The sequence below is a fragment of the Oryctolagus cuniculus genome, chromosome 7, assembly GCF_051225735.1.
Source record: "Oryctolagus cuniculus isolate XC-2025 breed Fujian yellow rabbit chromosome 7, ASM5122573v1, whole genome shotgun sequence".
Taxonomy (NCBI): domain Eukaryota; kingdom Metazoa; phylum Chordata; class Mammalia; order Lagomorpha; family Leporidae; genus Oryctolagus; species Oryctolagus cuniculus.
The window spans coordinates 120,592,814-120,619,622 of NC_142873.1; the positions used below are offsets into that span (position 1 = coordinate 120,592,814).

Below are 26,809 nucleotides of genomic sequence, written 5' to 3' on the forward strand. Positions count from 1 at the left end.
GGACGCAGGAGCCCGAGCCCGAGCCCCGCCGGGCAGCACTTCAGGTGCCCTCAGCCAGCCTCAGCGCCTCCTTCCCCTGGGCTCCGTTTCCTCATGGGTAGGACAGACTCACACACACACACCTCGTAGGAAGAACCAAGTGCGAAGGCAGCATGGGGCCTGCACACAGCAGGTGCTCTGCTGGCGGCCACGCCTCCCTCCCCCGCCCTCCTGAGCAGGCACGGGCCCGCCCCCTCAGGGCTCCTGTTCTCCCCTGCTGTGACCCGCTGCCCAGCAGGCAGGCAGGCAGCACCCGCCGGAGAAGGGTGGTGGACAGACGCCGGCCCCTGTGTCCTTAGCTCAGCCACACTGCCCATCACCTTCAAGTGCCTGCTGGAGAACAACCACATTGATCGGCGCATCGCCCGCTTCGTGCTGCCCGTGGGCGCCACCATCAACATGGACGGCACCGCGCTCTACGAGGCCGTGGCTGCCATCTTCATCGCCCAGGTCAACAACTACGAGCTGGACTTCGGACAGATCATCACTATCAGGTGCACCCTGACACGCCGCAGCAGCGGGGTAGGGGGGGGTCGTCTCGGGGGCCAGACAGGGCCGGGGGCTCCCTCCAGGCTGCACAGCAAGTCATCTCCCTCTGGGACTCAGGGCAGCAGCGGGAGAGCCCCAGCTGGACAGGCCGGGCAGGGAGGGCGGCGTGGGCGGGCCCAGGGCGAGCGGAGGGCGGGGCTGAGGGCAGTGGAGGGCCTCTGCCCACGGCTGCACCCGAGGGAGGGGTGCTGCGGTGGGCAGAGGCTGAGGAAGTCCCCAGGGACCAACGCAAGCACAAGGGCCGGGACCCCAGGCCTCAGGGGCGGCCAGGGCAGAGCTGTGCCTGTGGGTGCTCAGCATACAGCTTCCTGGGACCCTGGAGGTGCAGCTCCAGACACGAGGCTCCACAGACTGCCAGGAGGTTCCCTGAGGCCAGGGCTGGAGGCACAGGGCCACAGGATATGCCCCCGAGAACACCCTGCTGTGCAGCCCTGACGGCCCTGGCCCTCTGCCTGCCCCAGAGACCCTGGCAACCTGGCCCCCTGCTTGGCACCAGGGCTCTGATGTCACCAGCCCCTTCTTGCTCCTGCTCTTCCTCTCCCCTCCCGTCTGCCTGCAGCATCACAGCCACTGCGGCCAGCATTGGGGCAGCCGGCATCCCCCAAGCCGGGCTCGTCACCATGGTCATCGTGCTGACCTCCGTGGGACTGCCCACGGACGACATCAACCTCATCATCGCTGTCGACTGGGCTCTGTGAGTGCCTCCCCCCAACCCCACTGCTCAGCCAAGACAGCAGGCATCAGGGTGGGCAGCTGAGGGCCTGCCCGGGGTAGAGGGCCAGGGGCTGCCATGTTTGGCCCAGTGTAAGTGCCCTGTGCGCAGGCACGGGCCTGGCTGTGTAATCTGTGGGGCCCAGGGTCCAGAAGTGACGATGCAGGGCCCCTCCATCAACAGCGAGGAAGAATTTCATGACAGCCTGGTCCGGCTGAGCGTGGGGCCCCAGGAGACACCCAGCCACACGCCTGCGGAGCCGGCCCTGTGCCACCTGCTTCCACACCACCAAGGTCAGGGGCAGGGGGCTTGCAGAGGCCTGGGGACCTCCTGCTGCAGGCTCTGCCCTGCTGGCCAGGCCCGCGCTGCCGCCTGGCCTCGCTGCTGTGGGCGGGATGCTGTCCTCCTCCAGCGGCCCTCACCACCTGCCTGGCTCCCCAGGGACCGCTTCCGCACCATGATCAATGTGCTGGGTGACGCACTGGCGGCAGGCATCATGGCCCACATCTGCCGGAAGGATTTTGCTCGGGACACGGGCGCCGAGGTGAGAGCAGCGCCCCCTCCCACGAGCCTCAGAGGGCAGGCAGGGAGCTCTGACTCACCAGGAGCCTTCAGCCAGAGCCACCGGGCCCCGGCCTCCTGGTTTGTCACAGGCACTGACCAGCTCCTCCCATATCTGTCTATTGAGCGCCTGCCACAGCTGGCACTGAGCTAGACAAATGTGGAACCGTGGGGACAACACGTGACCAACCAAATCCCCTGGCCCCGGGACTTCCACTCTAGCAGGAATGGTGCCAGCTGGCCACACAACTCCTAGGTCTGTGGGTGTGTCCAGGCTGTGTGGTCCTGTCACTGCCCCAGCTTCAGGGGGGACGGTGAGGCTCAGGTAGGGCCCCCCACCCCGAGCCCTTCCTCTACTAAGACTGTGCCAGCAAGAGGCGGGACAGCCCGGGAGCCAGACTTGGCCAGACCCTGTGAATGCCAAGGTCACACAGCATGTCTGCAGGAAAACGCATGCCCCGGTCCTTGGCCCTGACCTTGTTCAGCTCCACTGACCCTTGGTGCTCCCTGGTGTCTAACCTCACTCCTGCCTGCTGCTACCGAGGCCTGCTTCCTCTCTCCAGAAACTGCCGCCCTGCGAGACCAAGCCAGTGAGCCTCCAGGAGGTGGTGGCCAGGCAGCAGAACGGCTGCGTGAAGAGCGTGGCCGAGGCCTCGGAGCTGACCCTGGGCCCCACCTGCCCCCACCACGTGCCCGTTCAGGTGGAGCAGGACGAGGAGCCGGCTACCACCAGCTTGGACCACTGCACCATCGAGATCAGCGAGCTCGAGACCAATGTCTGAGCCTGCAGGGCTACAGAGGCCAGCAGAGGCCTCTGGGGTCAGGGGTCAAGGGCAGGCTGTCCACTCAACCACGTTCCAGAGCAGCCAACAGGGGCCAGTACTCATCCTTCCCGTTCTTGAGAGGCTGCACTGAGCGCCGTCAGATGGGAAAAGGAGCCTCAGAGAGGGGGACGGCACCCGCCAGCCAGCCGGGGACGGGCAGGGCCCCGATTTGGACAGTGTCCCCCGCGTGAGCCTGCGAGGCCGTGGAGTGGGGGCTAGTGCCCCACTTTGTGGATGACAGAGGCGAGGCTCTGGGGGTCAGAAGCGTTTGCTCACAATCTTGACGCTAAGGCTTCCAAGTCCCCGCCACTCCTTTCCGAGTCCAGAGTCCCATAGTCACCGCCGCCTCCACGTCCTGGTGTCAGCCCCAGCTGTGTCCAGGCCCAGACCCCCACCCTACCCCACAACAGGTGGTATCAGCCAAACAGTTTCTCCCCAGGGTGGGCCCAGCCCAGCCAGCCCAGGCTGGGACCCCTGCCTTCCACGTGCCTCAGCCTGCTCTGCTCGGCCGAGCACAGCTGGTGTGGAGACAGAAGCCGCCTAGGTGGGCAAGCCGGGGCCCAGTGAGGGGCTCAGCCTGGGGCACCCTAGCCAAGCAGCCAGGGAGGGGGGGACCCAGGTGTCAGGCTGCCCGGAAGCCTGCAATGTGAAATGCAGTCGGACCTTTCTATTCCTTTCTGTTTTCAAATCCAATGACAACTAAATAAAGGTACTACTTGTTTTCCAAGTCTCAGGGGCTCAGAGACCATTGGCTGACCAACACTCCCTGGGCTCCCCCAGGCCGCCAGGATATGGATGGGCCTGTCTGGGCACTAGCACTCAGACAGGCCTGGGCAGGTGGCCAGAATAGAGCAGGCTTGTCCGTGGAGCTGGAGGAGAGGCGTGCCTGGGCAGCCCGGGTGCAGAGGAGCTGGGGGCTGAGGCCCGACCACCCTGCCCCTAGCCTGGGGCCCTGAGATGCGTGCCCATGGCAGGAGCATGCTTCCTCGCGCCGCTTGGCCCCTCTGGTGAACACTTGGCTCTAGAGAGGGGACAGCCTCCCCCAACCCCCCAGCATTGCCAGTCCCTCACTCTCCAATGACCACTGGAACATACACAGAAGGGCCCTGGCCACACAGCCTGTTCCAGATGGGCAGGGCTTGCAGGTATCTGTCACCAAGACATGAGGAAGACAGAGACCCCTGTTCTAGGCCCCCACCCCTCCTCCCAGGGTCATAATCTGAGGAGTCCAAAAAGGGCCCTTTTTTTTTTTTTTAAGAAAAAGGTTTATTTTTTACTTATTTGAAAGACAGAATTACAGAGAAAGAGGGAGATATATATAGAGAGAGATCTTTTTCCATTCATTGGTTCACTCCCCAGATGGCTGCAACAGCCAGGCTGGGCCAGGCTGAAGCCAGGAGCCTGGAGCTTTTTCTGGGTCTCCTATATGGGTGCAGGGACCCAAGCACTTGGGTCATCTTCCACTGCTTCTCCAAGTGCATTAGCAGGGAACTGGATGGGAAGCAGAGCAGCCAGGACTTGACCTGGCGGCCATATTGGATGTGAGTGCTGCAGGCAGAGGCTTTACCAGCTACGCCACAGCACCGGCCCCCAGGAAGGGCCTTTAAAAAAAAAAGATTTATTTATTTATTTGAAAGTCAGAGTTACACAGAGAAAGGAGAGGCAGAGAGAGAGAGAGAGAGAGGCCCTCCATCCACTGGTTCACTCCCCAATCAGCTGCAATGGCAGGAGCTGTGCCAATCTGAAGCCAGGAGCCAGGAGCCTCCTCTGGGTCTCCCACACAGGTGCAGGGGCCCAAGGACTTGGGCCATCCTCCACTGCTTTCCCAGGCCACAGCAGAGAGCTGGATCGGAAGAGGAGCAGCTGGGACTAGAACCAGCACCCACATGGGATGCCAGCGCTTCAGGCCAGAGCATTAACCCGCTGCACCACAGTGCCGACCCCCAGGAAGGGCCTTGACTCAGGATATCCCTCCCATGCAGGGCTGGAGGCTGCGGGGCCACCATGAGCACACCCTTCCTTTGTGATGGGTCGGATGTCCGAGCTATGGGTCACCCCCAGCTTCTGGCAGATGGAACATTCGCCCCTTCCCTCAGTCACGTCTCTAAGACCCTTTGCACAGCCGAGCCTCCCCCAGCGCGAGGCAGGGGGCCCCTCCTTAGCAGACCTGACAGGTGTGAACTTACACGCAGCCCCAGTGGTGGGGAGGTCACCACCTCCCATCAGGGGTCCTTCTTCCCTCAGGGCCGGATGCCACCCCCTCCACTCCCTGCACTCCCAGCTCTGCTCTCATGGGGGCAGAGGCACCTGCCCGGGAAGGCCTGCAGAGCCCTGGTTCTGCCCCAGCTTGCAGACCTGTCTGCAGCCCCCTTCCCTCCTCTCGGGGACACAGCCCCTCGGTGCAAGGGTCACCCTTGCAGGTCCTTTGCTGTGATGCTGAGCTTCTGGGAATCTAGAGCGAGCCTGCACCCAGTGTGGAGGTCCTGGCCCCACCGGCTCATCCCCACCATGCTGGTGGCTGCCCCCCCACCCCATCCCAAGGCCTCCTTACTGTGGCTAAGCCAGGTCTCCCTGGATCTCTGCCCTGGGCAGCTTTCTCACTGTCCCCAAGATCCGCCCCTGCCCCAGTTCCTGCAGTCTGGCCTGCAGGGCTGAGGTGCCCACATCCTGACTTCCCCTGGCAGGACACACGCACACACACGGCCATAGGCTGCAAGGGCAAGGATAATGCTTTTATATTAGTTTTTCTGTAACAAGAAAAATCAGCTTAGAGATTTTTTATCATTTTTTTCTTCAAAAAGAATAAAAAAAAATCAAAGGCACCTAAAACTTTCTGTAGGTCCAAAGAATAAAGATGATGTCTCACAGGTGCAGCTGGGCCCTCCCCCCTCGCCCTCTCTGCTCGCCCTCAGTCTCACTCCTGCCCTGAGCCCCGGGTGGCGCCCGGCAGCCTTCCTGTCTGCTTCACTGGGGCTCGCCCGCGGGAGCTGCCGGTGGCCTGCAAGGGGCTCTCAGTGGGGGTGGGGCCAGGAGGTTCCTGTCCCCAAAGGGCAGGAAAGGAACAAAAGCCAGCTTTTGTGAGTTCCCAAGGGTGGCAGGCACCTGGCCACAGAGCACGGAGATAACCCTACTTCTCCAGGGGACGGACGGACAGATGGACGGGCCAGCTGAAGAGCTGTTCTGGCTGCAGGCAAGAGCTGTGGGCTGCTGCTTGCACCTGACTCTGTGTGTGTGTGTGTGTGTGTGTGTGTATGTGTAAGACACAGACAGGGGACAGGAGCCAGCTATATGTGTGCCAGGATAGACCAGACCTTTCCCGTCTGCGTGACTCCGAGGGCGTGGTGGCAGCAGAGGGCTCGGGGTGGAGTGTGACAGTTTGTAGCTGGCTGTGTGTGTGTGTGAAGGGGTGTGGCTTGGTGCCTGCACATCTCAGCCTGAGGGACACGCTGCAGGGAGGAGTTAGGCTGGGTGTGACCTGTGTCCTGCGCAACTCCCCAGGGTGCAGTGCTGGGTGCGTCGGTGGGAGCGTGGCAGGATGAGGGCTCGCTGCAGGAAGGAGTCCAGCGTCCTGCAGAACACACAGGAGAGTCAGGGGCCACCCTGCCTGCCATACCAGCACGCAGGGACGATGGCAGCTGGGGGCCCTGCTTAAGGGGACCCTGGGAACGCCAGGCTATTGTGAGTGGGAGAGGGGTTGGCCCTTGGAGCCTGGAGCCAATGGGAGGCACTCATGCCAGCATGAACCAGACAGAGCCTCTGGGACCCACCATGGCCACTCTCTGAGGCCTCTCCTGGGGTCTCACTCAATTCACCTGGCCATAGTCAATGTCCTCCACGGGCCCAGATTCTGTCCCCTGCAGGACATGACAGTCCACACATGAGGCCAGAGTGTCCTCAGTGAACAGGCAGTGGCCCCTGAGGCTGAGCCCTGGCCTGCATGAGAGCAAGGCCTCGGGAGAAGGGGCTGCACCCCTGCAGCCCAGGCCCCAGGAGCAGGGCAGAGGGACCCCCAAGCCCCGCCAAGGCCTGTCCCTCCACACCGGCATGACTCTGTCCATCTTCTCTGTCATCAGCGTGGACCCCTCGCCAACTCCCTGTTAGCCATCAGCAGCCCCTCGGGCTCCCCCCAGTCACCACCCTAACAGCGGCCAGCATCCTGCCCGCAGCCACTTCCCAGCCGTCTCTGACCTCCTGACCTCTGCTCCTGGCTGCTGGCCGCCTCCACGCCCACACCTCCACAGCCCTGGCCAGCGCTCTGCCCACCCAGGCTGCCTGTCTGCTCCTCCTTCCCTTCCACCAGGCCACCATGCTGCCTGTGCCTGCAGCTACTCGGCCCGCCCACCACAGTGGAAGAGGCGCTAGCCTCCCCCCTGCCCCCCCCCCCCCGGCTCCATGGGGCACTCGCATTCAACCCTCCTGCCCACCACAGCCCGCCCTGTCAGCACCACACAAGCTCCAACCCGAGAAGAGGCATCAGATGAAAGGCACCCTTCTAGAACAGCCCACGCCTTCCCACTACCGCCCTCTCCATCTCTCCACAGCCGGACCTGGAGCAGGCTGGAGCCACTCTCGTCACCCAGTCTCCCTCTGCAGTCAGCCCCTACAGAGTTCCAGATGACCTCCGTGTGGATAAAGCCGGGGGCCCCCCAGCACTCAGCTACCACAGCCTCTGGGGCATGGCTGGCTCCCTACTTCTGTGTGTGCGTGTGTGCCCACACACATGCTCACGTAAAGGCCATGTGTGGGTGTGCACCCATGGCCTGTGCCTATGAACACGTCTGTGTGTGCTTTGTGAATGCGCGTGTTAGACCTGTTTGTGCTCGTGGGTGAAGGGTGCTGGTGCGTGAGTGCATCTGTGTTGTGCCTGCGACTTTCCCAGCTCCTTCCCTAACTGCCCCCGCCTCCTCTGCAGGCTCCCCGCATGCTGCACCCGCCCACTCACTCACTGCTGGGTGCAAGCTCCCCTCGCCTAGCTGACAATGCCTGGAGCCCCATCTCCAGCCCCGACCTCGCCCCTGAGCCCCAGGCCTGCGTGTCCGACCCTGCTCAGGGCAGCTCCCATCACGGGGGCTGTGCTTCAAGTGCTCTTAGAGGCTTTCACCATGAGCGGAGGGAGCAGGACAGAGAATGGCTCAAGACTGGACTGGGGTCAGGGGTGGGGAAGAGGTGAGTGCCACGCCCTGCCCAGCCACCTACCTAGGTCAGATCTCTATTCTTTGTCACTATCTTGTTTCCTCTTCCTCTTCCTCCTCCTCTTCCTCCTCCTCTTCCTCTTCCAAGCGGCCACGGTCCTTGGAAACACCACCAAACTCAAAGTTGCCTTCAATGTCCAAGACCTGCAGGTGCTTCAGCCTCCGGAAGGCGCTCTCCACCACTGAGCCCACGGCCAGCTTGTTAAACCTGCACAAGCCGTCCACGTAGGGGTCAATGCCGGAGCCCTGCACAGCCCCACAGCTCCCCACACCCCTGGGGGTACACGAGGAGGAGTCAGGCCCTCCCAGGAATGCTGCAGTGTAGACAGGCTGCAGGCTGAGAAGCACGGAGCACAGCGGACGTGCAGGTTGTTGGGGAAGCACCAGCCTGGGGTGGGGACTGGTGCTGGCCCAGTCATCGTAGGGTGCGGGGACTTCTGCCTCGGCCCACAGCTCTCACCACCAGCTGGGGAGTGGCGGATGCAGAAGCTGCCTCTCGGCTCACTCTCCGGCGTGGACCCGAGCCTGCAGGTGAGGCCAGAGCTGAGAGGAGCAGGCACACACGCAGGTGGTGCAAAGGCAGAGGCTGTGCTTCGGTACTGCTGCAGAGGCCTGAGCCCAGATCACCAAGCCTGGGCCTTCGTGGCCACAGCGCCCCTGGGAGTGCACCCTGTGCTCTTCTCTTTCCTGCCCCAACCAGCTGCTACGGCAGGGCAGGGCTCGGGGGCAGTGGGGAAAACCTCCCTAGCCCTGCTCAATGGAAGCCTCCACAGCTGAGCTGCCGGGTCCTTGCATCACTGCAAACCCCCAGCCCCATACCCACAGCCCAGACAGCGCCGGACACCTCCGTCCTGAATCGCCCAGCCATCCCCCGTGCTCTTCCCACCCAGGAACACATGGTGAAAGGGTGGGCACTGCTTTATCATGTTTCCAAAGCCCTTGGACAAACCTGTAGGCCACGTCGGGTCTCACCAGGACTGCCCCGCCCTCAAGAGCTGAACCAACAGAAGCTCCTAGGGTCCCACAGCCGGCAGGGAGGCGAGGGAGGGAGTCAGGCCACCCACACTGACCTCTGCCTCTGAACTGTCCCCGTGTGCCTCAACTATCCCACTGGAGCTGGGCCGGTCCCATGGGGCTGCTGGCGGGGCCCCCGGGGTTCTCCTACCTGAGAAAGATGCCCTTGAGGTTGGGTGTGGAGTCAAAGGCATGGGCGGGCACAGCACTGATCTTGTTGTTCTGCAGGTACAGGTACTCCAGCGACTCCGGGAGGCCCTCCGGGATCTCTGTGAGCTGATTCCCAGCAATGTCCAGCAGCTGCAGGGGTGACCAATGGAGTCAGGGACCCCTGTGCAAGGCACCGAACAGGGGCCAGTGCTGTGGCTTAGTGGGTAAAGCTGTTCCCTGCAACACTGGCATCCCATAGAGGTGCAGATTTGAGTCCTGGCTGCTCCACTTCTGATCCAGCTCCCTGCTAATGCACCAGGAAAAGCAGTGGAAGATGGCCCAAATCCTTGGGCCCCTGCACCCATGTGGGAGACTCTGATGATGCTCCTGGCTCCTGGCTTCAGCCTGGCCCAGCGCTGGCCATTGCAGCCATCTGGGGAGTGCACCAGCAGATGGAAGATTCCTCTCTCTGTCTCTCCCTCTCTGTAACTCTGCTTTTCAAATAAACAAACAAATCTTAAAAATAAAAAAGCACTGAAGAGCATACAAAACTCCCACCAAGCCCAGCACATCCAAACCCCACCATAGCCCTGTGGAGGGGATGGGTTTATAGCTATGCCCATTTTCCAAAGGGGATACAGGCTCATAGGGTTTAAGTCACCTGTGCAGCGCTACCCAACCCCTAAGAGGAGGGGGCCTGGGATACCTAACTCCAAACCCTTGTTCTCCCAGATGTGTGTCCCACCCAGGCCCCTCTGCCTTCCCACATGAATTCAGAGCCTCTTCCTAAACACACATGTCACTTCCAACCAGCTGAAGATCTCAGAGGGGCAGAAGTCAGTGTCCTTAGCCTTTGAATCCCACCCCCGCTGGCCCTGCGTGGAGTAGGGGGAGGCACCAGGTAGGGCTACCTGCTCATGAACTTCAGCAGCCACAGGTGAGGGGGTGTGAGGCCCACAGCGACCGTCGGCAACCCACCCCCAGGCTGGTCAGTCCCAAAGTCACTGCCTGCCTGGAGCCAGCAGTCAGGGAGCTGGGGTGGGCTTCCCCAGGAGCAGAGGTAAGCAGCCGTGCACGTGCACAGCCTCTGGGCCACCCTCATGCCCCTCAGTGGCCGGTGAGCCCTGGCCAGAGTCACACCTATGCAGCTGCGAGACAGCAAGTCCATGAACTCTAAGCTCCCTTCCTCACTCTGGGAGGCTGGGGTGTAGGGTCAGGAAGTGGGGGGGCTGTGAATCCTGACAGCAGAGCCAGGCCTCCCATTCACCTCTCCATGCTCAGGGCTCCCTGTTTCCATGGTGCCCCCATCACGCTTCTCTACCCTGGTACTTTCTCATCTGGTAGGGTAAATGGAGACAAGCTGACCACGACAAGTCAGGAACCTGGGCTGCTTTGAAGGAGCACAGGAGCGGGGCCTGACCCAGCCTCACCTTGGGGCAAGCATTCCAGGGAGAGAAGCCGGTTAGCACAGGTGGAGCTCTGACACTGCCTGGAGGGAGCTCCAGAGGGAGGAAGACCCTCCTCTCCCCCCATCAGACACCCTGGCCAACCTCCGCCCGGGCCTTGACCAAACTGACCTGGTCCTTGTTGGTGCAGGGGAAGGGGCTTCCCGGAGGAAGCAACGCCTGAGCTGAGTCTAAGCGTGTACTCTGTAGGGTAGGGGCCCTCCACCTGCCTTAGTCCACAGGGCCCCAGTTCTAGAGCAGAGGCTGGCACACGCTGGGGGCACAGTACAGGCTTTGGAATGAATGAACGGGAAGATGTCACCAGTGACCACTAGGCCAAGTAAGTGCTCCCCGCTTCATGAACTTTCTGAAGATGCCCTCGTATGTCACATGCTCAGCCTAGCCCCTCTCACCCCCCATACCTGCAGGTGGGCGAGGTCCGCCCAGGCGCGGGGCCCCAGAGCCCGGCTGCGCAGCCGGTTGCCAGTGAGGTAGAGCTCCCTCAGCTGGGCCATGCCTGCCAGCGCGCCACGGGCCAAGGCGACCAGCTCGTTGCGCTTGACCTTCAGCACGTGCACGTTGCGGGGTAGCCCAGGCGGCAGCGTGTGTAGGCGGTTGCCGGACAGGTCCAGCGAGCGCAGCAGGCGTAGCTTGCGGAAGGCGTCGCGGTGCACCTGCGGGCTGGTGATGCGGTTGTAGCTGAGGTTGAGTTCCTCCAGGAAGTAGGTGGTGGCGAAGTCTTCGCGACCGATGCCCGTGATCTGATTGTGCAGGATCATGAGGGTGCGCACGCGACGGGGCAGGCCACTGGGCACGCGCTCCAGCGCGTTGTTGTACAGGTGCACCGTGTGCAGCCGCTTGAGGCCCTGGAAGGCCAGCGGGTGGATGCCCTGCGCCCGCAGCTGGTTGCTGTGCAGCAGCAGGTACTCGAGGCTACGGATGGGCGTCAGTACGTCAGCGTCCACGCTGCGGATGACGTTCTTCTCCAGGTGCAGCAGCACCAGGCTGCGCGGCAGCCCCGCGGGGACCCGAGACAGGTTGTTGCTGGACAGATCCAGGTACTCCAGGCTGGAGAGTTTCCTGGGGAGGGAGGGGTAGGAGAGTTGGCAGGTCCACACCTGCTTCTTGCCGCCCCTATTCCCAAGGAAGCAGCGGGGACCTCTAACCTGCTCTGCCACTCAGGGCTGGGGTACCTCAGTCCTCTGAGCCTCTCTCTGTCTCTCAGTGCCACTGGTGTAAGAAGGGTCTAGCACAGTTTTATTTGAAGACCACTGTTCCATCTTTAGTTAGCCTTCTGTGGCTTCCCCAGGCCCTAAAAAATGAACATGTGGGGCAGGCATTTGGCACACCAGTTAAGTGGCACTGGGATGCCCGCATCCCATATGGGACTGTCTGGTCCCAGTTCCAGTTCCTGGGCTTCCCACCCAGCTTTCTGCTAACGTGCACCCTGAGAGGGGGCAGGTGACAGCTCCAGGACTTGGGTCTCTGTCACCCACGTGGGAGACCCCAATAAGAGTTCCAGGCTCCTGGCTTCCGCCTGGCCCAGCCCTGGTGGTTGCACGCATCTGGGTAACAGAGCAGGAGATGGAAGATGCCGTACTCTCTGCTTCTCTTTCTCTGCTTTTAAAATACAAAATGATAATAAGAATTGTTTTTAAAAATAAAAATGCAGGGCTGGTGTTGTGGTGCAGCCGGCTAAGCCACTGCTTGTGATGCTGCCATTTCCAGTCCCAGATTCCCATCTAGTTCCTTGCTGATGCACCGAGAAAGCAGCAGAAGATGGCCCAAGTGCTTGGGCCCTGCCACCCACGTGGGAGACCGGGGTGGAGTCCTGGGCTTCCGGCTTCAGCCTGCCCCAGTCCCAGCTGCTGCAGGCACCCAGGGACTACACCAACAGATGGAAGATTTCTTTCTCTCTCCGCTTCTCCCTTTTGTCCCTCAGCCTTTCAAATAAACAAATAAATTTTTAAAAATGCATTTGCCTTCAACAAGAGTGCTTGAGTCTGCATTTTATACCCAGAAGCCAGACTCTGCAAATGCTCCCTTGCCTCACTGGAACCCTGTACGGCCAAACCCAAACACGTCACTTGTTCTTGGGGACAGAGCCATCGACAGAGGCCACGTGGGCAAGGGATGAGTGAGCAAGGCCTTGGCTTGGCAGTGCGCCCCGGGAGGGGCTTCCCCAGCACCACGGCCGTGCAGAGGACGTGGTGAGACGGGGACCCACCAGAAGGTCTCGTTGTCCAGGCCCGCGTCTGTCAGGTAGTTGTTCTGCAGGTACAGCTCCCGCAGGTTGCTCAGCTCACTGAAGGCCCCTGGTGGGATCTTCTCCAGTTTGTTATTCTGGGGGTGGAAAGGCAAGGAGGGGAGCTTGAGGGGAAGGTGAAGGGCCAGGGCAGGGCTGACAGCTGTCTGGGGAGCTGCCGGGAGGGGTCCCGGGCCTGGAGCATCCCCGGTGTGTGCTAACCCACACCACCGGCCGGTGCCCAGGCTCCTACCTACTTGACCTCCACCGACTTTGTGACCTGGACACTTCCCCCTTGCAAGTCCCTGCTCTCGGGCCCTGGTCATGGCGCCTGCTCGTTCCCCTGCCTCCCCCCTCCCACCTTGAGGTGCAACTTGTACAGGGCCGGTGGCAGGTGCTTGGGCACATGGCGCAAGAAGTTGCTGGACAGGATGAGGATCTCAACGTTGCTGGAGCCGTTGAACATGTTGTCAGGCAGCCCGGCGTCGGCCAGCTTGTTGTTGTGCAGGTACACGGACCTAGGGGTCAAGCACAGGCCTCACCTCACCTGGGCTCCCCCCTTCCTCCTGCTCAGACAGGTCTGGGGCCCAGGTGCTCTTCCCCCATGCAAGCCCAAGGGCGCAAACCGACCCACACAGCCAGGGAGAACCCTGGGCAAGAAGGACTGGAGTCTCTGTCCCTCTCGGCCCCTTCACCCCCACCTATCAGCCCCACGCAGCCGGCTCTGAGTTCTGCAGGAACTTTGCCTGGAGACAGGGCCTGTCCCTCCTGCCTCATTGTCCTGGCACCCAATGCAGGCCTTGGTTCAGAGGAGGTGACACTTACTCAGCCAGCATGGTAAGTATGTCACAGCATCTGTGGCATGCATACGTGCACACACACACATACACGTAAATACATAAACAGAGGCCATGGGTGCCACACTGGCCAGACCTAAGAGTAGACACAGCGCCAGGCCCCTACCCTCACGTGGCCACCCTGCTGGCAGGAGGGAAGACGAGGAGCAAGGTCAGTATGAGGGTGCTTCGCAAAGCCTGTGGGAAACGCATCTCATGAAGACACTCTGCACGGATGTCAATGCATTTTTCACCAGGATAAACTTATCTTTTACTTCTATAACTTTTTGAAGTACCCTGGCATTGCTCCATCTTGCCCCTCTTGTGTGGCCTCTCCTGTGCCTCAGCCTTCTCATCTGAGGAATGGGACTGGGGACAGTCCCATTGGAGGGGTTGGAGAGAGTTAAGTGAGCGACAGATCAGGGACAGAGAAGCCGTGGGCTCTGCATAGTGTCTGCCCCGCCCTGCTCCAGCCCCAGCCAAGTATACCTTGCCCTACTGGCACAGCTGTGCGGGGGATGCTCACTGCCCCCACACCACTTCCAGGGGAAGGCAGCTGTGCCTCCTGGAAGGGGCTCCCCTGCCCTAGGGACTGAGAAGGGGGACACCCTCGCCAGTGCCCCAGTGTCCATACTCTGCCCTTGGCTCTCAGACTAAGACCTCCTCACCCTGCAGCCCCCGCCTTCTGGATCCCGGCTCCTCCAGCCCCTGAGTGTGGCTTCACACAGCCCGAGCATGAGGACCCATCACCCACAGCACAACATGGCCCTCAGTGCCTCCCTTCCCCCAGCCCAAGCCCAGGACCACCCCTCTGACCTCTGACCTCAAGTTTGGCTTCTGGCCAAAGGTGAGCCCATAGATCTTGGTGAGATAGTTGGCAGCAAAGTCCACACTGATCAGGGCATTTGGCAGGAATCGAGGTGCCAAGGTCAGCTGGAAAGGGAAGAGCCAGGGCAGAGAGGCTAAGGCAGGAGTGGGGCCAGCTCCGGCCCCACTGCCTGCAGCCCAGCCGGGCCACTTCAACTTGACTCTTCCCTGCGGCCAGGGCCGTCCTTCTGCCGTGAAACTGGCCCCTAGCCCCTGATGAAGCAAACGCAGAACCTCTCCTTAGCTCGGTATTCAAAGCCGCGGGACCTGTCCCTGCCCTGCCGGCTGGCCCAGGGGATCCTGGGGAGCAGGGGTAGAAGCAGGGCTGTTCTGAGAATGGGGAAGCAGACAGACAGACAGGCAGGGCCATCAGGGAGGGACGGTGACCTGCCGTGGGGCTGGCGGGGGCGAGGGCGCTCGGGACCCGCTGCAGCCCTGGATCTGCTGCCTGTAGCAGTGCCGCTAAGGGAGGTAGAGGCGCCCTTTATGGAGCCCCGTGGGTGGGGAGGGCAAACTAGGTCTGGGGCTGTGAGCAGGAAGCAGATACCTAGGGGCAGGGTCAGGCTCAGGGAGCAGGAAGGCCTGGAGGCTGCCAGTGCGCATGGCCATGGAGCAGGGGGGAAGTCAAAGCCTGGGAGGGGAGAGGTCCCCAGGGGGAGTCCAGATCAAGAAGGGCAGGGACGGCCTGGACCCACCACCTCTAAGGAGTTGAGTGTCTGTGGTCTCACTCACGCTGCCCCCTCTACTGCAGTGCGCACCCCACTGCCAGGGGCCCACCACCACCCCCAGGGCCCCTGGCTGGAGGAATCCCAGTATCATGGCCCTGCCCCATCCTCCCCAACTGCTGGAGGCCTTGGCCTCCATCTTCCTTATCTGGCACTCCCAGACGCCCTGGGCTCCAGTGTGGGCCTGTGTCTCCCTCCTCACGACCCAGTCTCGCCCGGGCAGCAGTTTGGACCCAGCAGCACCCCGGAAGAGGAACTCAGCTGAAGGCCGCCAGGAGGCCCGGGCAGCACCTGCACGGCCCTCACCTTGTTATTGGCCAGGTACAGGTAATTGAGGTTGGCCAGGTGCTCAAACGCCTCCTCCGGGAGCCCTTCAAAGGACAGGCAGCAGTCAGAGCCCTGGATGAAGGAGACGCTACAGGGGAGCATGGCGGGAGCCTACCTCCCTCCCCTACCCCCCCCACCCGCCGGGACAAGCGAGGCCCGACGGCCCTGTCCCTCCCCACTCGGTCCCCAGAGGCCTGCCCAGCCCCTGTGCCCTTCTTCCTCGCTCACGGGGGCCCAAACTCAGAGGAGCAAGCATCAGGCGTGGCTGAAAGGATCCAGCCGGGAGGAGTTCTGCCCTGGGGACCGGCTGGAGGGTCAGAGCCGCTCTTCACACCCCGGGACTGACCGACAGCCTCTGCGCTGGGCCAGCACCTGGGCGGCCCCCGCCCCGTCTGGCAGATGCAGTGTGGCCGGGAGTCCAGCCAGACTGGCCCCTCTCCAGCCCTGAGGCCGGCCTCTGACCCTCAGTTCCGGGCTCCCGGACCCTCAGATGCTGGGACTGGCCCAAGTAGCTCGCGAGAGGGAACAGTTACATAAACACGCCTCGTCACGGAAGCCCTGCTGTTGCGCTGGGACAGCCAGGCCGAGTGTTTAGCAGCCTGAAAAATGATGCTAAACGAATCGCGAAGGGAAGTGAGGCAGGTTGTAACAGCTACTGTAGGCGTTCAGCTCTGAATTTACAAACACGAAGCCAGAAAGACGGGGCTGGGCTGTGGCGGCTGCCGCGTCCCCTTACAACCTGACCAAACCGCATCAGCTCGTGCCTTTACATCGGGCCGATCTAACGGTACAGAAACACCTCCACAAAGCTGCTTGTTTTAAAAATGGAAAGAAATACGGTGCATCAAAATGTCAATAGTGGTTATTCATTGCAATCAATTATGAGGCAGAATTATGAGGGTTTTTTCCATTTTATTTTTCAAAATTTCTACCTTATCAGAGATTATTTTCATCATCAGGAAAAAAAAAAGCCAATTTCTTAAAACTGGGGGGACTCTAAGGACCCCCTGTGAGTCAGACTCCGTGACAGGGTCCTGGGAAGCTGAGCCCCTGGCCCCCTGCCAGGTGGCAGAAGCACTCAGTAACAACGGGGCCCCTTGCGCAGCCCTGCTGCCAGCCTAGCCCAGGTGCTCCCGGGAGCTCCCTGCACCCACGGGCCCTAGGCCCCCACCTGAGCCCCGGGGCCCCTCACCTCGGGACGTCAGGCGGTTGTTCTGCAGGTTCAGAGTCTCCAGCCGGTGTAGTCGAGAGAGTTCCTGGGGAAAGATCTTCTCCAGCTGGTTGTTCTGGGGTGGGGGGTGTTAGCATCAGCAGGTGCCAGGGGTGCCCCAACCCTCAGCCCCAGCCCTATGAGCCATGGTCTCTGTTGGGCACCTCCTTCAGAGTCTCCCCCATTGCAGGCAGACCCTAGCGCCCACTCTGGGCCAGGCCTGAATGTGGGTGCTGAGGCACAGCTTTGTGGGTCCTGCATCAAGGAGCCCACGAACGAGGCTCCACAGACGGTTCCACCTGGCGTGCTGCTACATGGTGGCCGGTGTCCAAGCCAGAAACCACTCTGCTTTATTTTGCTGACCCTGGGGCCCCCACTCCACCCGAACCCTTTAAAAAGCAGGGTCAGTGAGCACCTCCTCCAGAAGCCACCCTGGGTTGGGCTGGGGCTGGATTAGGAGCCTGCTCTGAACCCCACACGGCTCAACTCCTTCTATTTGTTTCTACTTGATGTCTCGGTTTAGACCTCGCCAGACTGTGAGCACCCGAAGGCAAGGTGGGTCAGAGTCCTCCCTACCTGCCCAGCATCCCACACAGGGCCAGAGGCACAGAGCAGGTACCCGAGACACAGCTTACATAACAAGGGGATCCGCAAACCAAGCTCCAGACCCCCAGTGTCGTGGGACTGTGGGTCACCTCCCCACACAGGGTCTGGCCTCTGGAAATGGATGTGGCCGACCCCGCCATGGCCCAGGGCTACAGACCACCAGGCTACCCTGGGTGAACCAGCGCTCCCAGACACCCCTTGCTGCAAGGCCAGGCTAACGTTCGTGAATGCTCGCCAGCACCCATTGTCCAGGCCTCCAAGCGCTCTCGCGTGGGTGTGCTCTGCTCTGCCCTGAGATGGTGTCTGTGGTGGCCTGGCTGTTCCAGGGGTGGCCTGCCGGGCAGAGCCTGACTCCTTACCCAGCTCCAGCCCAGCCGGCTCTATGTTGACACAGCACAGTGCTTTGGACCAGAGGCACATGGGGTCCTACCATGACTCTGACTGGACCTAGCACCCTATACCTGGGGGCAGGGAGGCCCAAGTTTTGGAGGCTCTGGATGAAACACAGAGCCGTGATAGCCGGGGACTCCAGGGCCGTCCCTGGGGCGTGCTGGTGCAGAAGTGGCCTCACCTGAAGGGACAGGTGGCTGGTGTGCTCTGGCAGGCCCCCCGGGAATTCCCGCAGGTCAATGCCACCGCAGTCCACCACTCCCTCCTGGGAGCAGGCGCAGTCCCGAGGGCAGTCGGCTGCAGGCCCTGGCTCGTCGGGGCTCAGGACCAGCACCGGATCCTCCTCCACGAACTCATTCTCTTCGGGGCTCGGGCTGTGGGCGCCACTGCGGCCAAACCCTGGGGCCCTCACGGCAAGCACAGGTCCTAGGTTCAGCTGCGGCGGCAACAGCAGCAGGAGCAGCAGCGCCCTGCTCTGGGCCATGGTGCCTGCAGGAGAGGACGAGTCAGACCCACCCTGGCACTCCTCGAAACGTCAGGTCCAGGTCCACTAAGCCTGGGGCACAGGCAGTGTCCACTCTGGACCCTGTCCTCAGCACCCTGATGATCTGCTGGCTGCCGCCCTCCTCCCCACTCACTCCCACCAGGGCCACCCCTGCAGGGGAGGGACAGCCTCTGTCCTTTCACCAGGCTTGGCGCCAAGGAATGCCCATTGCACAGAAGGGAAAGCTGAGGTGGGACCTGCCTTTATTGAGCTCTTACTGCACTGGCACAGGTAGTGCTGGGAGACCCTGCCCCTCCTCCAGCAGCCCCAGGCCGCTGTGGGCCAGCACTAGCAGGGTGTATCCTAGGTCTTCCGCTCGCCGTGCTCGGACCTTGGGACTTGCCCTGCCTTTCTCCCAATACAACTCTCAGTCCCGGTCATCAAGAGCCTAGTCTCTCGCTATAGGACTGCGCATGTGCCGCTCTTCTGCCTGCACTGCGCATGTGCTGGTCTTCTGCCTGGACTGCCCTTCCCCTCCCTTCTGCCACCAGTGACGTCTTTTCCCAGAACCGCCTCCAGCGTAATGATGTGGGGACAGGAAGATGGACACTGTGTCCCCCAGGGCCTAGCATTAGCCAGGCTACGGTGTGAATGCCCAAAGGTATCTTTTTCCCCACCCAGGACTGTATGCGGCTCTCTGCGTGGGTGCAGGCCAAGCCTTGAGTCTGGCTCGGAGAAAGCACCAGTGAACGGAGCTGCAGCTGCCTGTATCATGTCCGGGCCCATGCCTGCTGCCGACGCACTCAGCGGCTCCCACCAGAGCCCGATCCGCTCACCTGACCGCTGCCCCCTGCACAGCCACTCCCCAGCATGGTCCCCTGGTGCAGCAGGGAACGGGTGCAACAGTTGATGGAGGTCCACTACCCCTGCAGTACCCTGGGCCTGGCCTTGGCTCAGGGCTGGCTCCTCGTGTGCTGAGTCCTGACAGGCAGCGGCTCAGAGGCCCCGCCTCCACCACGTGCTGGCTCTGGCCTCACTGAGCCTCACCTTCCTCACCTGCACAACGCAGACGACACGCCTGTGCTCGCAGGGAGCAGACACCAGAGCCCCTGCACCACTAGGCGGCGAGGTGCTGCCATCACAGCTGGGCGGCCGCACACCGCGAGGCCCGGCACCTGCTCCTGAGCCAAGTGGCCGACAGCACGGGACTCCAGCTGAGCCCCCTTCCTGCCACCACCCTCGGGCACCACAACCCGCAGAGAAGTAAGGAAGGGTCTGCTGAGGTGCTGGGCCTGGACGGTTCACTGGGAACTTGACGGTGACACTGACACTCTGCAGCCAGACGGCCAGGGCTGTGGTCTTGGCTCTGGCTCGTGTCCAGCTGTGTGGCTTTGGGCAGGTTTTATGATCTCAGCTTCTTCACTCCTCCTTAGGGGCGAACAGAACTGTCCCCACGGGAGACTGTGACAACACAGTGAGAGACACTTCCTGCACACAGTAAGTGCCCAGTAAGCCTCAGCTCTCCCTACCACCCATCCACTCAACCAGCCCACTGCCCACACCCGAGGGCCCTATCTAGATGCCACGTGGCTTTCCAGCCCAGGCCCAGGCCTGCCCCCTGCTGGGGCAGACGCACCAGCCATCCGGGAACCCTGCTGCCTCGTGGCTGCCGAGGTCCTGCAGATCCCACTCTGCCGCCATCTGCAAGGTGTGGCGCCATCGGGGCCCAGCCCTGTGTTGGGCACCAGGGGCCCAGGTGGGCTGGGTAAGGTCCCTGCCTTCTGTCTGAGGGGGCAGCAGGCACCAGGGCCAATACCCACAGGCCACCTAGACTGGGGTGACAGTGGAAAAGGTACACGAGGTCTCGGAGGGCAGAAGTATGAGCAGAGAGAAGGGGTGCAGCCAGGCTCCCTTGACCCAAAAGGCCCACGCAGGTGTCAGCCGCTGGTCTGGCAGGGAACCAGGGAGCCCAACACATGCAGCCCCTGGCCCCATGCTCGCCCTCCCACACCCCTGCCACCCTGTGCCCTGGCCAGATGCCAGCCTGCAGCTCCTCATTCCATGGCACTCACAACCCCACAGCCAGCTCACGTGCCTCCAGCCCCCGGCGCAGCCAGCACTGGACGGAAGCAAGCCTCCCCCTTTCCTGCCTGTGTGACCCCACTGCAGGCTGGGGCTCTGCGAGGCGGGTGTGGGCATGGACTCCAAATGCAAGCCGAGCAGGAGGCCAGGGGCAGGGGCCAGAGGAAGGAGGCTCATCCCCACCCATCCTGTGCACGGGCTCTTCCTCCTCCTTTCCCTGCGGTTTCATGTCTGTAAAAATCTGGAAACTGTACAAACATGTCTTTATATGAGCATTCCAGCCCATGCTGAAAATGTTATCATCACCACTTTGCAGATCAGGGAGCTGGGGCCCGCGGGGAGCAGCCGCTGCAACAGCTGTTGAATGGCCCAGGGGAGCTCCCACCCTGGGCCCAACCCCACGCTCTGCTTCTCTCCCCTGGGCCTCTCCTCTGTGCTGGGGACCCAGACAGAAGACTTAGGCACGGCGGCTGCCCTTCAGGGGCCCGCGGGGCCCTGCGTGCTCTGGCAGCCGCCCCACACCACTCAGCTACGGGGCACTTGCAGCATGGCTGGTCCAAATGCAGATGCGCTGTGAGTGTAAAATGTAGTGGCCCCGGATTCCACAGATGTAGTACCGAAAAGAATGTTCGATACCTAATATGAACGACAGCCCCTAAAATCTTATTTATTTTTATAGTGATTACATAACTTTTTCCAATATATTGGCTTAAATAAAATAAATTTTACCTGTTTCCTTTGACTTTTTAACAGTGTAGTTTCTAGAAGAGTTTACATTGTGCATGTGGCTTGCATTTCTGGCGCTCATTGTATTTCCAGTGCTGGCCTAGAGCATGGTGTAAACTGAGTACAATAATCCCCAGGTCATCAGAGGCACGATGGGAGAAACTCAGAGTCCAGGGGGCCCACAGGAAGTCCTGCCTTTCCTGGGGCCAGAGAAGGCGTCCTGAGAGACGTGATGCCCGATGCGGCCCCCACGAGGGATGAGTGTCAGGCAAAAGGGAAGGGATGATACAAGCAAGGTGTGAGTGTGTGTCGAGGCCTGTGAGCAAGACGGTCCATGCTGAGAGCCCTACAAGGCTGCACAGCCTGTCTGGTACGGGATGGGCACAGTGGCCATGAGGTGAGGGACCATTGGCCTGGTCTGGGCAGAGAGGGGAGGGGCTGAGCTGCAGGGATGGACAGGAGGAGCTGGATTCCAGGGAGAGGCGGGAAGACAGCCAGGCCTCCGACAGTGGCAGCCCCAGTGGCAGCCCCTCCCCTGCCCCCAGCTGGCCCAGCCACCCTTGGGACCTTGGGATCCTGGCAGTGCCAGTGCTACTTCCATGGTTTGCCATATGATCTTGGTCACACTACTGACCTATTCATACAGCCTCAATTTTCCCACTCGTTCTCCTAAGACCATTGAGCAAGACAAACCCCCAAGCCCCATAGGTGTGCCCAGCCACGTGGCAGGGGTGTGGGGAGGAGCAGCAGGGAGAACAGACCCTTGGTCTCCGGGAGCTACAAGTCTACCTGGTGAGAGACAACTCAAGCCCTTGGGCAGAGCGCCAGCCTGGCAGAGAGCTTTGGAGGCAGACGAGCCTGGGCTCCAATCCTGACTGTGGTGTGGGTCTGGGTGACTAACTTTCTTGCCCTCAGCCTCCAGTCTGGGAAGTGGAGACGGGAGATGAAGTGGCAGGCCCAGCCCAGTGCCAGCACTGGTGCAACACACACAGGTTACTATTCCTGAGGAAGCCACTGCACCTGCCGCTCCCTCACACCAACCGAACCTCCCCTCCAGACCCAAAGTGGGAGGTTAAGGCAGCACGGGAAGAAGGAAGGGCAAGGGAGGCCCAAATCCAGGGACCACCTTGGCCCCCAGCACCACCTTCCTCCTTCACTCAAACTCGCTACAACTCCACCATCACCTGCTCTGGGCCAGGCCCCCGACAGCTGCATCCTGTGGATGCTAATAGAAACCCCAGGCCTGGAAGTTCATCTTCCTATTTGGAAGACTTAAACCTAAAGCACAAGGCGGGGAGGGGTCCCATCGCTGCCCCCCCCAAATCCCTTCAAGTGCCCCTGCTCCAGGGTGTCTCACTCTGCCCCCTGGTGGGATTCGGGTGCTCCCACAGCACTCCTGGCTCACTCCTCTCCTGACTCCTCACACATGGCATGGGGGCTGGCACTGTGGTGCAGCATGTAAGGCCAGCACTTGCAGCACCAGCATCCCATATGGGCACCAGTTCAAGTCCCAGCTGCTCCACTTCTGAACCAGCTCCCTGCTAATGCTCCTGGGAAAGCAGCAGAAGATGGCCCAAGTGCTTGGGCTCCTGCACCCACATGGGAGACCCAGAGGAAGCTCCTGGCTCCTGGCTTAGGTCCCACCCAGCCTTGGCCATTGTGGCTATCTAGGAAGTGAACCAGCAGATGGAAGATACATCTCTCTCTCTCTCTCTCTCTCTCTCTCTCTCTCTCTCTTTGTGTGTGTGTGTGTGTTGCTCTCTGTAACTCTGCCTTTCAAGTAAATAAATCTTTTAAAAAGAAATAAGTGAAAACATGTGCTAAGCGAATGAATGAATCGATGAAAGCCAGAGTGGAGAAGGATCTGCAGTATGACCTGGTGACTCCCTCATCTACAGAACCTATGCTAAGGGCAAGACCAAGGCTAAAATCTGTGTGCTGTGACTGCTGCCCAAACCTTGAGCTGGTCTGGAAGGCTGAGTGGGAGACAGGAAAAGCACTGGAGGCAGAAGAGGGGAAGGAGCAAAGGCCTGCTGGGTGTCGGGGAGGAAGGGGGGATTGTGTCTGAGGAAGGGTGAGCAGGGCCGGAGGCTCAGGCTGCCCGGGGCATCAGCCACCATGCCAAGATGATGGTGTCGGGAAACCATCCAGAGCTGCAAGGGCCGGGCCACTCATCTTCATCCCGAAGATGCCTTACCCAGAGGGACAAAGCACTCGGGCATAAGCTGTCCTGAGAACAGTCATTCCCATCTGATGCTTCTGACCTTGCCCTCCAGGCCCTGGGCCCCAGCGGGGGGCATAAGGAGCAGGCCAGGCCTGCCGCTGGCCTTTCCGTGCAGCCTCAGGCTCTTCTGAGTAACCAGCGGGTCCCGTGCCGCTGCCTCACCTCGGCCTTCCCAGGGCGGAAGGCTTCTACACCAGAGCGGGGTGGGCACAAGCTCAACGGAGCCTCTCGGGGCTGGGCAGACCGCCGCTTCACCTGCCCCGCCGGCCCAGCTCAGCTCCGTGGGCCTCCCGCAAGCCCGCGACTCCCCGCAGCGCTGGCGCAAATCCCCCCGGACTAGGGCCAGCCGCATTGCAGCACCCGACAGGTGTGCCTCCCAGCCACAGGCCCCCGGGGGTGCCGGGAGCTGCGCGCCGCGTCCTCGCCACCTGACGGCGCGTACGTGAGGTGTTCCAGCGCCACCGCCGCGTCCCCAGCTCAGAGACCTGCAACCTGGGGCCTCCGCTATGCTCGCCGGTTGGCGGCCTCCCGCCCCTCCTCAATCCCGCTGTCCCGCTGGGCAACGGTCGCGGAGACGGACAGACGGACTCCAGGCCCCCAGCTGAGGGAGGGCTCCGGCTGGGCGGGCGCGCGGCGCTGGGCTGGGGCCACACCGCGGCCAGGGGAGCCGAGCCCCAGGCGGACGCGCGGGCTTCGCGTCACCTGTCCACGCGCCCTGGGGGGCCTCAGTTTCTCCTTATATAAAAAAGACGGGGGTGGGCTCGCTGGGACCCCTGAGGAGCGGCTGTGGGGACCCCCGCTCTAAGTAAAGGGTCCTAGCCCGCCCGGGTCCCACCTGCCCCCACACTCCCTGTCGCCGCCGCGTCCTTCCACTCCCCCCGCTGCGCCCTCAGATTCTTTCCAGATGTGCGCAGCGGGAGGGGCCCGGGGCTGGGACCAGCCCGTGGCCCGGGAGGAGGAGAGGCCCTGCCCGGGCTCTCATCGCGCCGGGGTCGCACCGCCAAGGGGATCGCCAGCCGTGCCCTCGGGACAAGGTCCCAAGGAGCGGGCGACAAGCAGCGGCCCCGCCCCGGGCAGCCGCACGGCCCGCCTTGGGCGGGGAGCTCTGAGTCCGCTGCCCCGGCGCGGCCCCGGCCCCCCTGCCCACCCGGCCGCCGCCCGCGCCCGGTACCTGCTGCGCCCCGGCGCCGTGCCGCGCCCCGCCGGCCCCGCTCGCTCGCCCGAGTCTTGGCTGCGCTCCGCAGGCGCGGGCTCCTTCCATTCGAGTTGAGCCGTGCGCTCCGCGCGGCGAGTTTTGTTGTGGGTTTTCTTCTCCCCGCCCCTCCCCCGCCCTCCCCCGCGTGCATCTGCTGGACGCCGGCCTCCTCCGGACACAGGGTCCCCACGGCGCGCCGAGAGGAGGGCCTGCCCCTCCCGGCGCTGGGCTTGGCCGGGCCTCACTTCCCGGGGAGGCAGAGCCGCCTCACCGACCCCTCTCCGCAGCCGCACCACGCCCCCCGCCCAGAGCCCAGGAGGCGGGGTGTCTAGCCCGCAGCGCCTCCCTGTTCTCAGCCTTCAGCATAGAAGCGGACCCCCTTCCGGCCCCAGCACCTGAAGGCAGGGCCCTTCCACCCCGCGCCACTGGGCGCAGGGCTTTGCACACCCACCGGGCACGAGCACCTTCCCGTCCACTCTCCCACCCTGGGGTCCAGGCCGTGGCTAACGGCTGCCAGCCAAGACCCTGCTGGGCCCCTTCCCGGAAGAATTCCAGGCTCTCCACCCCATGCTCCGCCTCCACTTGCGTTGGCCCTGTGCCCACAGCCTGGCGAGCCTTGAAGGATGGCACATTGTGCCCCGAGTGGGTGAGTGTGGCTCCCAGGGGCAGGCAGGCAGGCAGCGGGTAGACTGCGGGCCCTCGTGGACCATGTGGCTCCCAGGAGCTGGAAACGTGGCCAAGTAAAGGAACATTAACTACTAGCAGCTGAAGCAACACTGGTCGGCGCCAGGGACTTGGTGGTGGAAGCGGTGGGCTGGACTTCGGGGGTACTTGGCCCCTCCACTGGGTAGCAAGCCTCTCCTTTCCATACTGCCGAGGCCTGTGAGCAAGGCACCCACAGCTGCTCCGTCTGGCTGCCCTCCTGCTAGAGGCGGAGAAGGATGAACAAGTCACCCCAGGACCTGAATCTGCCCAACCTGTGCGGCCAGGTCCCTGGGTGAACAGCCCAGACCTTTTGCTGGCTGCTGCAGCCCCCGTGCCCTGGTTTGGCCAGGAGCATCACTCTCTCATCTTCACAGTCCTGCGGGGGAGAACTGCCGGTGCCTCCTATTTCACAGGCAAGCAGACGGCCTCAGAAGGCCAAGGGACTGATGGAATGGTGCAATGACCATGAGTGAGCAGAGCTGGGGGCCGGGAGCCAGGGTTACCCTTCTTCACGGCCCAAGTTCTTTCCCTGGGAAGCACAGTGCAGAGCCTGGATTTGAACCCACAACTGTCTGTTTCCATTACACCAATAACTTGAGAACTTAGCAAGGATGGGAATGGGAAATATTTTGCCTTCTTTGGCCTCAAATTCCAGTCCTCTCTGAGCTCAAACTTATGAGGGTTGGTATGATTCACAGGGTGGGACAGGGGCCAACACAGAGATGCATCTCGTGTCTTCTGAACATTGAGCCTGGATTCAAGTGGAGCTAAAAGAACAGGACTGCACCAGCTCGAACGCCCGAGACCTGAACATCCCCTAGGACAGCGAGCGCCAGCACGAGCCCAGGGCCACTGCGTGCGGGCCCCATCTTAAATCCGCAAAGCCCGAACCGGCTCAGCCCTGTAGGGAAGCGCATCTTTGTACCTGTAAGTGCCTGGTCCAAGAGGTTTCAGGGGCCAGCCACATGGCATGGCCACACCCAACCTGCCTGCCCCCTAGAGAAGTAGGGTCTTCAGTGGAGTGCCAAGCCAGTGCCTACACGTGTTTTGTGGCTGTCGGGGGCTGAGCACAGAGCTCCATCATCCATCTGGAGTATACCCTGGGGGAATCACCATGTGTCCCTGGCAGAAACTGGAGGTGAGGCTGGTGCTCCTAAAGCAAATTCTCTTTCAGAAGGGTGGGGAAAACAGAGCTGGGTTGAAGTCCAGGTTCCCTGAATCTAGCTGTGCTGCTTCAACTCCATGCAGCTCCTGTTTGGTGTTATTGTAGTGCACAAGGTCAAGGACAAGCTTTGAACTTAGGTTCAAATCCCAGCTGGGTTCAGATGGAAATAAAGCCAGCATCTCACAGAATGTCTTTTTTTTTTTTTTTAAGACTTATTTATTTGAAAAGCAGAGATAGAAGTAGAGATAGATATAGAGAAGAGAGAGAGAGATCGATCTTCCGTCTGCTGCTTCATTCCCCAAAAGGCTGCAATGGCCAGGGTTGGGCCAAACAGAAGCCAGAAGCCTGAAATTCCACCCAGGTCTCCCACATGGGTGGCGGGGCCCAGCACTGAGGCCATCATCTGCTGCTTTCCCAGGCATATTAGCAGGGAGCTGGCTCGGAAGTGGAGCAGCCGGGACTTGTACTGGCACTTCTGTAGAATGCTGATGTTGCAGGCAGTAGCTTAACCTGCTGCTCCATGACACAAGAACGAC

The 26,809-nt window shown here is 61.7% G+C and overlaps 2 protein-coding genes across 6 annotated transcripts in view; one reads left to right on the forward strand and one right to left on the reverse strand.

Annotated features, from left to right (window-relative positions):
- The window catches only part of SLC1A7 (solute carrier family 1 member 7), a 56,086-nt gene extending 52,674 nt beyond the window's left edge, over nt 1–3,412 (forward strand). For all 3 annotated transcript variants that reach the window (XM_089300617.1, XM_051856484.3, XM_089300618.1), the window contains 4 exons: nt 339–533; nt 1,148–1,282; nt 1,742–1,844; nt 2,425–3,412. In XM_089300617.1, coding sequence (XP_089156743.1) covers nt 339–533; nt 1,148–1,282; nt 1,742–1,844; nt 2,425–2,643 — 652 coding nt within the window. In that variant the 3' untranslated portion in view covers nt 2,644–3,412. The remainder of the gene's footprint in view (nt 1–338; nt 534–1,147; nt 1,283–1,741; nt 1,845–2,424) is intronic.
- Nucleotides 3,413–5,396: 1,984 nt separating this feature from the next.
- On the reverse strand, nt 5,397–24,602 carry PODN (podocan). 3 transcript variants are annotated; one of them, XM_051856483.3, is made up of 11 exons: nt 24,380–24,602; nt 17,874–18,181; nt 16,679–16,772; nt 15,466–15,530; nt 14,391–14,500; nt 13,093–13,249; nt 12,714–12,829; nt 10,909–11,566; nt 9,043–9,191; nt 7,882–8,085; nt 5,397–6,253 (listed from the first exon to the last, which is right to left on the reverse strand). In XM_051856483.3, exons 1-10 carry the CDS (start codon nt 24,552–24,554, stop codon nt 7,908–7,910), a joined length of 2,010 nt encoding a protein of 669 aa, XP_051712443.3. In that variant the 5' UTR covers nt 24,555–24,602; the 3' UTR covers nt 5,397–6,253; nt 7,882–7,907. The 3 variants fall into 3 exon arrangements, with proteins under 3 accessions (XP_051712443.3, XP_089156740.1, XP_089156742.1); XM_089300614.1 differs by lacking the exons at nt 17,874–18,181; nt 24,380–24,602 and having other exon boundaries at nt 15,466–15,558; nt 16,679–16,751; XM_089300616.1 differs by lacking the exons at nt 15,466–15,530; nt 16,679–16,772; nt 17,874–18,181; nt 24,380–24,602 and adding an exon at nt 15,362–15,386.
- Nucleotides 24,603–26,809: the final 2,207 nt, after the last annotated feature.

Excerpts from the sequence above, each read along its gene's own strand:
- PODN (XM_051856483.3), bottom strand. The coding sequence starts at position 24,554 with ATGCACGCGGGGGAGGGCGGGGGAGGGGCGGGGAGAAGAAAACCCACA. Across the intron at positions 12,830-13,092 it reads TGTACAAGTTGCACCTCAAG|AATAACAAACTGGAGAAGAT; the intron begins GTGGGAGGGGGG and ends TTCCACCCCCAG. Across the intron at positions 8,086-9,042 it reads CTCAAGGGCATCTTTCTCAG|GTTTAACAAGCTGGCCGTGG; the intron begins GTAGGAGAACCC and ends CGGCTTGTGCAG.